General features: G+C 33.4%; 1 protein-coding gene across 2 annotated transcripts in view; it reads right to left on the bottom strand.

Moving 5' to 3' along the window:
- Window positions 1-200: 200 nt before the first annotated feature.
- mew (multiple edematous wings) overlaps window positions 201-12,039 on the bottom strand; it is a 221,931-nt gene continuing 210,092 nt past the window's right edge. For both annotated transcript variants that reach the window (XM_088225105.1, XM_088225104.1), the window contains 9 exons: window positions 10,717-11,106; window positions 7,941-8,142; window positions 7,590-7,741; window positions 7,259-7,509; window positions 6,651-6,753; window positions 6,032-6,158; window positions 3,725-3,990; window positions 2,743-2,967; window positions 201-927 (listed from right to left, as the gene is read on the bottom strand). In XM_088225105.1, the coding sequence (XP_088081231.1) occupies window positions 706-927; window positions 2,743-2,967; window positions 3,725-3,990; window positions 6,032-6,158; window positions 6,651-6,753; window positions 7,259-7,509; window positions 7,590-7,741; window positions 7,941-8,142; window positions 10,717-11,106 (1,938 nt within the window). In that variant the 3' untranslated portion in view covers window positions 201-705. The remainder of the gene's footprint in view (window positions 928-2,742; window positions 2,968-3,724; window positions 3,991-6,031; window positions 6,159-6,650; window positions 6,754-7,258; window positions 7,510-7,589; window positions 7,742-7,940; window positions 8,143-10,716; window positions 11,107-12,039) is intronic.

Below are 12,039 nucleotides of genomic sequence, written 5' to 3' on the forward strand. Positions count from 1 at the left end.
CGACATTGGCCATTAGACCCAAGACACAGAAATTATGTATTTACAAATTTATATACAAATTACTTACAAAAAACATTGGCTCGTAAGTTTAAATGATTTAAATCTGTAATTTGATTTTGATTTATAATAATATATATTTTGTAAAATGACTTGTATGCAACAATATAAGATACTTTACACATGGATTTCTTACAATTCTATTTTTCTTAATTTCAGTCAATTATGGTGACTATTGGAATACATAAAAATATGTACTTTTTTCAATAACACTGATAAAATCGTCTCTTATTTTATGTCAATATTGTGCACAAATAAAGCATAAAAATACATTGTAAAAATTAAGAAAACTCCAGTCCTTAAAGTAATGATATCACAAGATATGTATGATCAATATCTACACATATCGTATAATGTTGAAATACATAAAAAAAAACTGCTGTCACCAAATCATAAAAATCACTAATCCACGAATAATTCCATACATAAATGCAAATATTGTTTATATAAATGTCCATTTTACGAACTAATTCACTTCGTGAAACCCAACTAATAGTGTAATTACCACTAACGGGCCCTATAAATCAGTTATCTGCCAATACCAATAATATTTCAATGCACAAATCAAGGTGGGATCATTTGTCATAAGTCACTAAGCTACAACACTTAACAAATTTGTTTTCAAGTTTTATTCACAATTCACCGGACCTAATGACCTTTCCCGAGGAACGGACTGTCTTCGTGATTTTTCTCAATGTTTCCGGAAAGTGTTGGGTCTGGTCTTCTTCTCTTGAAGAAGCCAAACTTCCACAGTATAAGGATGAAACAGATCAGGACTATCAGACCAGCAACTGCTGAAACGATGTACACCCACAGTGGTATTCCACTGGGTTCTACGGAAACTAAATCCGGATAAGCTATCGTTTCCACCTGAAAAATACAATCATATATTATTCATGGAGATTGGATATTTACAAATTTGTAGTAACTCGGTATCCTTTTAATGCTAAATGAATTGCCTAAATTAGTTGCACAGATGGATTTCATCCGCATCAAAAGTTAAAACAGCAGCCTACGTGGTGTAATGGCTAAGATGTTAGACTCACACGGAAGGTTCCGGGTTCGATTCCCGGTGAAAACAGGCAATTAAAATGTGAATTCTCTCGAGCCTGGGTGCTCTGTGCTGTAATTGGGCCTCCTGGCATTTTGCGATGCAAAAAAAGTATGAATAAAAAAACTATTCTTATAATTAAAAAGTACCTTCTAATCTTTGACAGAATATTTTCTTTTCTCTTACATTACACAAAAATATTATACCTGTATTTATTATAGGAACAAAAAATTCATTTGTGGGATTTTTTGTTTACTATTTTTACTGTTAATATGTATTTCATTTCTAGGTTATTATCCTTTATTTTTTAATACTCTGTTTTACCTCTTATGTATATTGTAAAAAAAAGTAAAAAATTATAATAATAATAAAATAAAATAAATTAAATCAGGCTAAATTTCTTTTTTGAAAGATTTTCATTTGTTTTCTTTAATCATACAGTCGTTGACAAACAATACGAGGTATAGAGAAAACATTTGAAAAAAATCAGAGCAAGAATTACAAACAATAATCATTAATAAATCTTGGACCAGTATAATCTAAAAACATTATTTCCACGGTTAGGAGATAAATGAGAGAAAAAAGGAGTGTGAAAAATACTGTTATAATTGTCATGTTTTTATGAAAATTGGCAAAATGGGTTGTTGTATTTAAATTTTATCATGCAACTTATTTTGTCAGTTTTGGTAAAAACTTGACAATAACGAAACAATATTTTTTTACTTGACTTGACTTTTTTCAATGCAACTGGCCAATTGGCAAAAAATCGGATTTGATACAACAGCACAGATAACAGAAAATGCTTGATACCAAATGTTACCATACATTATGTAAGGCTTTATATAAGGCTGAGATAAGTATTATCGACAAAATCAAGAAAGGAGTTTTGCATTGGTTTGGACATGTAGAGCGAATGGACAGTGAAAGAAGAGCTAAAAAGATTTGCGGTGTGAATGTTGATAGATGCAGAAATCGAGGAAGACTGAGAAAGACATGCATGACTAAGTCTAACAAATATTTTAAGATGGACATGTCAAAAGTCAAAGATGTATGAATATAAGAGGAAGCGAGTTCTGTGTGCAAAGTGATACAGTGTTCTATCATATCTGCCTACCCCTACGGAGAAACAGCGTGACGTTTTTTTTATATTTAAATGATATTCTTAGTCCCCTTCATTGAGATCTGTTATCTGTTTTGGCAAAAAGCTGCTACTCTTGGGATGTTGAGATCCAATTGTCCCTCCATCTTGTAGACGGTCTACCAGGAAGATGATGACTAGATGAAATTTCCTTAGCTGCAATGTTAGGGATTCTGGAGTTGTCTATTCTGTATACACGTCTCTCCTGTTCACATCTTCGGTGCCACAGGTCTGTCAGTTCTTAATTATGGATTGATATCTAAGCATTCTCCCTGTGATTGCTCTTAAAGTTTTTATTTCCGATGTTCTAAGCAGATTCTTTGCCTGGATGTGTCAGCTCTTGTTTCTGTCCAATATGTAATGATTAGCCTTTGCACTTATATATCAGTACTTTGCTTTCTAAACGCGTGTGTTTATTACTCCAAAAAAGATTACAAAGACATCCCGATGTGGTGGAGATACAAAATTCAATAAAAATAAACAAAATAATACTTACAGTTGTAGTATCATCGTCGATATTGTTCTGATGAATGTTGTAGTGATTGGGCAGGCGTAGTGTCGCTCGACTGGCTGCCGACACCCGCGCTACCCTCGGGTAGTCCTCCACGAGGGAACTGTTCCACAGGCGGCCGCGGACGCGGATGGTGGCCTCCTGGTTACGGGACAGCTTGTATATCACGCAGCGGATCTTGATACACTTGGCTGTACCTTGCCGGCAACTCTGAGAAGACAAAATACACTAAATTAATTGTTTTTATTCCACTATAGAGCATACTGCCTTTCTTCCGTCATATTTTTGTTCGTTTAAAAATGTATTTTATTTAAAAAGATTTTTTTGCACTACAATACTTCAAAGTCCTTGGACTAGTAAGCGATTACATTAATGATCAGTATTTATCAACTGATCATCTTCCCTTCATGTTATAAAAATCATCGAGATATGATGCAATCCGTGTACCAATGTAGTGTCCTACGCACCGTGGTGCAGATAAGAATATTATGATGATGATTGATTTATTTTGATGTATATATATTTTTTTAATTCTCCCGCTATACAAAGAAAGAATGGCCAAAAATATTTAGAATGTAAATGTTGATGGATGCAGAAAACGAGGAGGATCAAAATACACATGGGCATGACCAAATCCAACAATTACTTGAAGTTAGACATTTCAAAAGTCAGAAAAATCTGCAAAGAATCAACAAAGAATATGTGTGAAAACACATTTTGAATTTACCTTTCCACCAAAATTGCGGTCATCGGATTATGAAATTGTTTGCAAATTACATAATATAACTATCACGATTTACTTTTTGTTCTATGATGATTCTATGTTCAAAAAATTACACAGTTTTAAGATATACACATAGTATAAATTTATAAAACACTTATTCAAATTATACATTACTTGAAAAAAGTATATGCAAAAGGCCACGTTAACTGTAATTGTGTAAAGATTTAAAAAGAAGACACTCACCATGTTGACAACTTGATGCCTGTTCCCATCCTTATCTGTGTATGCCTCGGGTTTGACCACCATCTCACTGTCTCTTCGCCTCCTGCCTGCCGCAGACCTGTTGCTGGGAATTTCGGTCTCTTGGCTCCACTGAGGATCTGCTGTCCCGAGTAACGGGTCCAACCGTATAAGGTTCTCAAGCGGAATCTCTTCGCTCCCCGGGCGTGAAGTAAGACCGAGGGGGTTGATGTATTTATTATTTACAAAACATTCACCACCGCCTTGAGCTGAAAAAATCATCAATAATATCGGTCCCTACCCCAAAATTTTGTTTTTTGTTACTGCTTTACTTAAGTTTTACATTCTGAATAGTATCTTGTATTTTTCTAATTTATAAGTATCGTTAAACCTGTCAGTGGGAGGGAAAGATGCTTCGGTGAAAATACATTATTTGAAAATATTATGTGAAAAATATTTTATAGTTAAACTCCATTTGCTTGAAAGAGGAAAATCATTTATCATGTAATACTATTGTGTTTTATGTTTGACAAGTTTATTGCAGGTGAAGTGAAGTGAAGTAAACTCATTGTATAATCCAAAAACCTTTTTTCCTGTTTCTTTAGGAACAAAACCATAGAATTAAGAATAGTCCAGAAGGAGCGTAGAATCATATTCGAATACATCGAATTATGTCCAATAATTTCCCCACTATGCCTCACTTTCGCCACGCGCATTTGTGAAGTCGCCGGGTAATGTTGCTTGATGGGAAAAAAAATCATAACACAAATGTAAGGTAAAAAAAAGCAATCTGTTAATTTCTCTAAAATTTTATTGTGAACGCGGAAACATTGATTAACACAACAGTGTGGATAAATGAAGGGTCATGAAATAAGAGTAATTGAATTAGTGAACTTTGATTTTTTTTAAAAAGAAATTTTATTTGACATAAAACAAATATTTTTATATCATGTTAAATAATATTTGATGTTTTAAAGATAATGTCGTTCAAATGTCCTTCACGGCGTTGTTTAATCCGAGGTCTAATTTTCATTAATTCTTTCATTAGATGAGCAAAGTAGGGTAAAAAAATTTACTACCCTAGCAACACTAACGAAATTTCCATTTTGTTTTCTTTGACAATCTGACAGATGAAAAAATAATTCAATTTTTAAGTAATGCATTTGCTACTTAAACATTTGTTTGTCAATTACACATGAAATGTGATGCCATCCTGTTTCTTTTAGATCCTAGCAGTATTTCTACACTTTAAAAGGACACAACGTCTACAAAGAAACTAATGGGTCAAAACGTAAACCTACTCATATATGAGTAGTTTAGTCGCCTTCTGTTTGATGTGCGTATGCGGTTTCTGAACTATTCTTTATTCTATGCACAAAACATTCATGTCAATTAAAAATATCAAAATAAAACAAAAAAAATAGCAAAAAAGTCAGAGTGAAAAGTTTGACCATTTTGTCAGTTGGTTTACTCCACCTGCATGGGCTCAACTGAGCAAAGAAGCAAAAACAAGACACCGAAATGCAATATCTTTGGTTGCGCGAGTGGTTGATGGGATTGAGTGGTTTGTGGCTGGATGGACCACCAGTGGATGAAGGTCCACCTATCCTACCCATCCTGTGATCTCCCAACTTTCAATGTTTGTTATTATCCTCGTCTCTTTGGCCATGGGTAGCTACGGTTGCTATGGGAACAATTTTCCATATCCATAGCAACCAACATCAACAATCACACTGCCAACTATCCCATGTTCATAATTTTATCTGCCCGCATCTGCTCGCCCTATAATCATCTGCCCGCATCTGAACATTTTTACATCATCTGACTGCTGCTCCGCCACATTCATCTTGAAAAAGCCGTGTTCACCAAAAAGAAAAAAACTTCCCAGGAGCCAGGACTTGGAGATATCATCCGGATTCCTGTCCCTGATTCCCTTTCCTGTCTTCCTAAAGGTAAGATTTTTGTCTACTGAAGTTTGTTTAGCAGCATACTGTTTGATTCCGCATTTTTCATCTCCGCGCAACGCATCTCTTATTTCCTCGCAAAATTTAACACAGATCAACGATTCAGTCAAATAATATCACGTAAATTATAATCGCCACCCTGGCTGGCTCATGTGATATTATAGCTCAGAAAGTGATTTATTTAATGTCTATTGTGGTACTGAATATCATTACGTATAATTATTAAAAATACGTATTCTCCTCCATCCAAACATTGTAAATTAATATTATTCTAAAATTACTACATGAAAATTTACCATTCACTCGATGTAACAGAAGTTAGAAGAAACACTTAAAAAAAAAATACCTTCAACAGTTGGTACAGCATCTGGATACAGCAGCCACTTTCCTTGTGCCTTATTGTTAGCCACCTGATGCGGCCATTCCACCACAACTTCCACTGAGTTCACTCTCCACGGGCCCAGGTTGAATACCTAAAGGTGACAAAAGAAATAATAAACATTTTTAGGATTGCTGCTAATTACATGAGATATTTTTTTTTTTTAGAAACTGTATATATATTTTTTTTAATTATTTATACATGTTATCATACATATTTTTTCTATTAGAAACTTTGCCCAGCTTACAAGGGTACAATTTTCTCTGCCAGACTCTTATACGAAAGGATGTTAGTTTGATAAACTGTTCATTTTGATTATGATGTCCTTACATTAGTCAAGAATGGAACAGTTAATTTACCAATGGATGTCAAAGATCATCAAAATATAAGGGATTTAATGCATTTTACTATGGAAGGGCAAAATGTAATCAACAATAAAAGAAATTCAGGCGGGATTAGCCACATGACTACAATTTTAATTTTTGAAATCACTCATTCTTATTTTAGTAGCAAAAAGTTTAAAAAAAAACACCCTTTCTAACTATTATTAGAATAAGTTAGAACTAAAATTGTCTAAAAATATTACCTGGTAAGTATGAAGAACTCTAGATCCAATATCATCCAAATATTCCATAGCAGACTCTCCTTTAACCACGCCCCCGTAAAATACTTGTTCCGGTCTCGCTGATCTAAATTTATAAAAAAATTGTATTATTTACACATAATTTGAACGATACATATCGCTGTGTCTACTTCGGCAATGTGCCTTTGTGAAAATGACGACGAAACGTTAAATTATCTGCTCTTTACGACAGAAGCAAATAACTTTAAAATATTTGTGTAGAATATGTTTCCTCTTAATGTCAAATTCTTACTAGCCCTGAATGATTTCGATACTTATTTAATTTTGACATAATTCTAAAGGATAATTAATAAAAGTATTTGAATTTATTTACTTTAATTTTCCAAATCAAAATAATATGACTAACTGAATGTCCCTTCTCACTTAAGCCTATAATTTCAAGTATAATAGTTTCAATTTTACAGAAATAATATTATATTATTACATAACTATATAATACTGATTATAAACATCTCACATATTTATTTATTTCTTTTTTTGTCGTTTCCTTCAAACATATATTTTTTTACTTTCTTTGCATACAATTAAGTTTATAGATAATATTAAATTACCCCTTGATGGTGAGTTCTGCATTTTTAACAACCGAAGCCTCGACTTTCACTGGTTTTCTATTTGGCTGTATATCTTTCGATGTTGAATTTGCCCACACAACAAAGTCTACGGATAGTTCATGGTCCTCTAAAGATTTAGGGTCGAATCTCAAAGTGATTGGGTGAGGTTCTGGAATCTGCTTCTTGAAGGGATTTCCGAGCGAGCATATGACTAGAGTTTTGTTATGGATGTTACAAATGATGTGCTTGTCCTAAAAAATAAATTTTTATAAAAATACGAATTTTGATACGAATGTTCCAAATAACAATTATTACAGAAATATTTTCTCACAGTAACATTGGCAGCAATATAGTTGATTCCTGGATGATGCGATACAAAAAGTTGTGACTCATAAGCAGATTCTCCCAAGTTATCGGCTGTTACTACCAGATGCAATTCATTTTCTTGACCAAGAGTCAAAATGTATTTACCTTTCTTGTCTCCTACAAAATATGCAAAACGATTCAATGTGTGAAAATTTAAATACATATTTAGATAAGGTAAATTGTCTCTTCACCATTCATTTGGCATTAATAAACATTTTGTGTATTCACATCGCTACAATAAACTCAATTAAGATAATCCGAAGAAACTGTAGCTAAAAAATATGGAATCAAATAAAGTTACATGGAATTAAATTACCTATTGGTAATGCGAGCGCAGCACCAATAACAATGTTACTCTCGCAAATATCATCAGCTCCACAGTCTCGCAGTAAATCTGCCTGGAACTCGTTAGTGGCCTGAGTAGCGTTCAGTACTGGGAGGCCCTCCATAGATGAAAGTGGACCAGCACCGATGGACCAACGGGGTTCTGTCTGCACCAGAGTGTAGTTCACATGGAACTAGAAATACAAATAAAATTACATTCATTCATCCTAAGTATAGGCATACCAGAATCACTGAAAAGTAAATCAATTATCGATGGATCTCTTTATGTCAGTAAAACTTTAAAAATTACCTGCATCAACTTAATAGTTCGCAAAAAAAAAAATGTCTAACTGACACGTACATATTCATTTATGATTTAGGAGCAATAATGTTCGTTAATTGCAATACACTATGGTCTAATGGTTTATATCTTTGACAGTTGTTACAATGAGGAAGTTCAGTGGATTTTTTATATTTGCTAAAAGACTAAGCCAAAACTTTTTTTTTTCAATTTTTATATATTTCATTTTTTTGCACCACAAAAGGAGGCCCAGGCCAGGAGGACCAATTACAGTGGTGAATTACATCACAGAACACCCAGGCTTGATGAAAATCACATTTTCATTTATATGTTCCTCACCGGGAATCAAACCCGGAACCTTCCGTGTGTGAGTCAAGCGTCTTGACCACTACACCACGGAGGCCGCCATATATATATATAACTCTAATATCATAGGTTCATTCATATGAACCAGTGACGTCATTCAAAGTACTCGTAGTTCGTTTTTATTGAAATGTTTTTTATTATTTTTCTCATATATTTTCAGGAAACTTTGCAGTACAATTTAATGCTCTAATTTTTGCCGCGCACAAGAAAACATTTATTGTATTCAATTTACTGCAGGGCTGAAGTTCCTCATTATTAATACTTAGATCTCAACATCAACTTAACAGGCGGATACTGTTTTGATTTTTGCCACTAATGGAGCTACACGGCACAGGTTTAGAAAACCTTGAAAATGTATGGTAATGCATGTTCGACAGTTGTTCCATAGAGCACAGTGTTAAGGATGCATTATTCTACCCCATTCATTATAATATCAAATAGATATTTGAGCTGTGCATGCTATAAATAATACTTGATTTTGAGTTTCTCTTCTGACATTTGCTGGTGAAACAGCATTTTAATAATAATAAAAAGAGTACAGTTTTGACTATGTTTTAATTACAAATATTTCACCAGTTTACAGATTTTTTCTAGAATATTGTTTTCAGAAAATTACTCAATCACCCTGGACTGGGACACATCTGGAGCGCACATTGGAAGGAACTGTCAACTAGCGGCCCCTGGTATATTAAAAGAAAAAACTAAATGCATAAGGTTTGAACACTTTTTACTATGAAACTACATATAATATTCCAATAATTGAAATAAAATCATGATTTACAACCATTACTTTTACTTGTTTATAATTAGGTTAGTCACCAACCAGTCTAACGATGTCGGTCACAACAAAACCCGGTCACTGGTGAAAATTTTATAAATAAAATGTGGTAAAAACTAAAAAATGTATTATTCTTTTTTATTGAGTGTTAACATAAGTTGCGTTAGTTTTTTCCAAATTTAAAAATGAGCACCAAAAGTAAAACAAAATGGTAAAGGTTATTCGTCATTCGAAAGAAAAATTTCTGGTCTACAAGATTGTGTTTGCTTTTACATTACATGTATTATTTTATTTGATTACAAGCCTCTAAAGTGGAATGTAAAGTACACGAAAATGAGCATTTTCGACACCTCTTTCTGTTCGCTTCTAATAGAGGAGAAAACAAATAAGGAGAATTATCGGGGTTGGTATTAAATAAGAACGCCTTTCTCAAAAACCGCCATGAAAGTTTCATTACAAAGCTTTTATATAAGTATGGGTGTTTTTTTTTTTCAAATGAAGAGGACAAATTACAACAAATTAGTCAATAATATCGAGCCATAATCGGCAGAACAACGTAAGCGACAAATAGTGAATTGTACAGGAGGTTTTTTTAAATTTTTGTTCCATGTATATTTTTTTTAATAATTCGGCAAATGGGATTTATAATAGTTGGTTACTGCCAAAACTGGAATGACAGCCAAGTTGTTGAAATACCGTCCGCTTTTAAGATAGTGGCGGTAACGCTGTTTTGCCTATAACTCTGACAGTGGTGCGAGCTAGCGTAACCGCCTAGATTGTCGTCGGTTACGTTGTTTTGCTTGGTTAAAAGATAAAATGTCAACATATTTTTTATGTTGAGTGGAATGATGCGGAGTAATACATAAAAAAGTATAATTGGCTTATAATTTTGGTTTATTTGTAAATGTTGTTTTTTTTGTTTTTAAAAAAAATAAATATCCTTAAATGTGGCAGGTGAACTTTATAGAGCTATGATGTTTTTAACATTTGTACAGGGGACAATAAGGAACACTTTTCCTTCAAAAAACGTTGTTCTGACAATTATGGCTCGATATATTCTCGTTTTTCTCTCGATTGAACGCAAACTGAAGATGTCAAAAATGTTCACTTTTATCTACTAGACATTCCATTTTAAAGGCATGTAATCAAATAAAATAATATCTGTAACCTGAAAGCAAACACCATATCTTGTGTAGTGGAAAATTTTCATTTGAATCACGTATAATCTTTACCATTTTGCTTTACTTTTGGTGCTCATTTTTTAATTTAAAAGAAAATGGACGCAACTTATGTTAATAACTAATATAATTATTACGCTCGTACCTTGATGGGAGTCTGTATGTCTCTTGTATTCTCCTTGATGTATACAGTATGCTGTTGACAATGGAATCTATCATCTTTGGTCAGCTGAATATCCCTCTTGATGATATGAGACTTCTGGTCACTTCCTCCAAAGTAGACTCTAGAAAACTTCTTTCCACCAGCAAACGTCTCCGCTTCGATGACATAGTTTAATGTCAATATCTCGGCCGTGTTTCGTTTGATGAGGGATTCAATAGTGCAGCAAGTCTTGAACGAGAAGCAAGTATTGGGTGATCTGGGATCTCTGTCGCAGCCATGTTTTGATGGATCAATGTTCTTCAGTGTCTCGTTTGATCCAATGAACACCTTGATATCGATGATCGGACGGCCTCTTAGTAAAGCAATGCTGTCCTGTAATCATAATTAAAACACAATGAGGAAGTTCAAAGGTTTTTTATTCGTCAATAGACTATTAAACTAAGCCAAAATTTTTTTTTTTAATTCTTTATATCTTGCTATGCTTTTTTTATGTTCTTTATTTATTTATTTATTATATATATACGGCCTAAGCCAATTACAACAGAGTCATGAAGAAACATATATCTTGCTATGCGTTTTTTAAGTTCTTTGTTTCCGAAATTACACCGCATGTGACGTCAGAGGTTCTCTTCCGCTTATTCTCGGTCAGTTCTGCCAATTGGTCCGTTGGCAATAAGCAAACCGGATATCTTTCACAACTCTCTTCTCATTGGTCGATTCATATGAACGAGTGACGTCGTTCAAAGTAATTTGTTTTTATTTGCAAGTTCAGAGTTTTTTTTATTTGTTAATACACTATCAAACTAAGCCAATTTCAAAAAAAACATATTTTTGTGTATTGTATTATCAGCACAATGATTTTTTTTTAAGTTTTGTAATTTTGAAATTACTCTGCGTGTGACGTCACAAGTTCTCTTTGGTTAGTTCTGCTGATTGGTGAATTGGCTTCCTTTAAACCAGAAATCTATCACAACACGCTATCATTGGTTGATTCGGAAGAACTAGTAACATTGTACAAAGTAGTTCATTTTCTTTTTTTTTTTCATGCAGTTTCAAGAAACTTTGCAATACAATTTAATGTCTTAATATTTGAACTGAACTTCCTGACTGAGTGTCATGCAACAAGTATATAACATGATGGACCCAGAATCGAAAATGCTGAAGACCATTTATATCTATAAATCAATGTAAATAAAGTTTTGTAAACGGATTCATAAAGAAGAACTTTTAAACAATGGATTTTCACATTTATTTTCAGGTGAGAATCCTGAAAAGAGAAATTGAATGGAGATAAGTCCACCTCGT

Source organism: Micrasema longulum, unplaced genomic scaffold, assembly GCF_059751315.1.
Source record: "Micrasema longulum isolate JH-2025_06_02 unplaced genomic scaffold, ASM5975131v1 h1tg000331l, whole genome shotgun sequence".
Lineage (NCBI taxonomy): Eukaryota > Metazoa > Arthropoda > Insecta > Trichoptera > Brachycentridae > Micrasema > Micrasema longulum.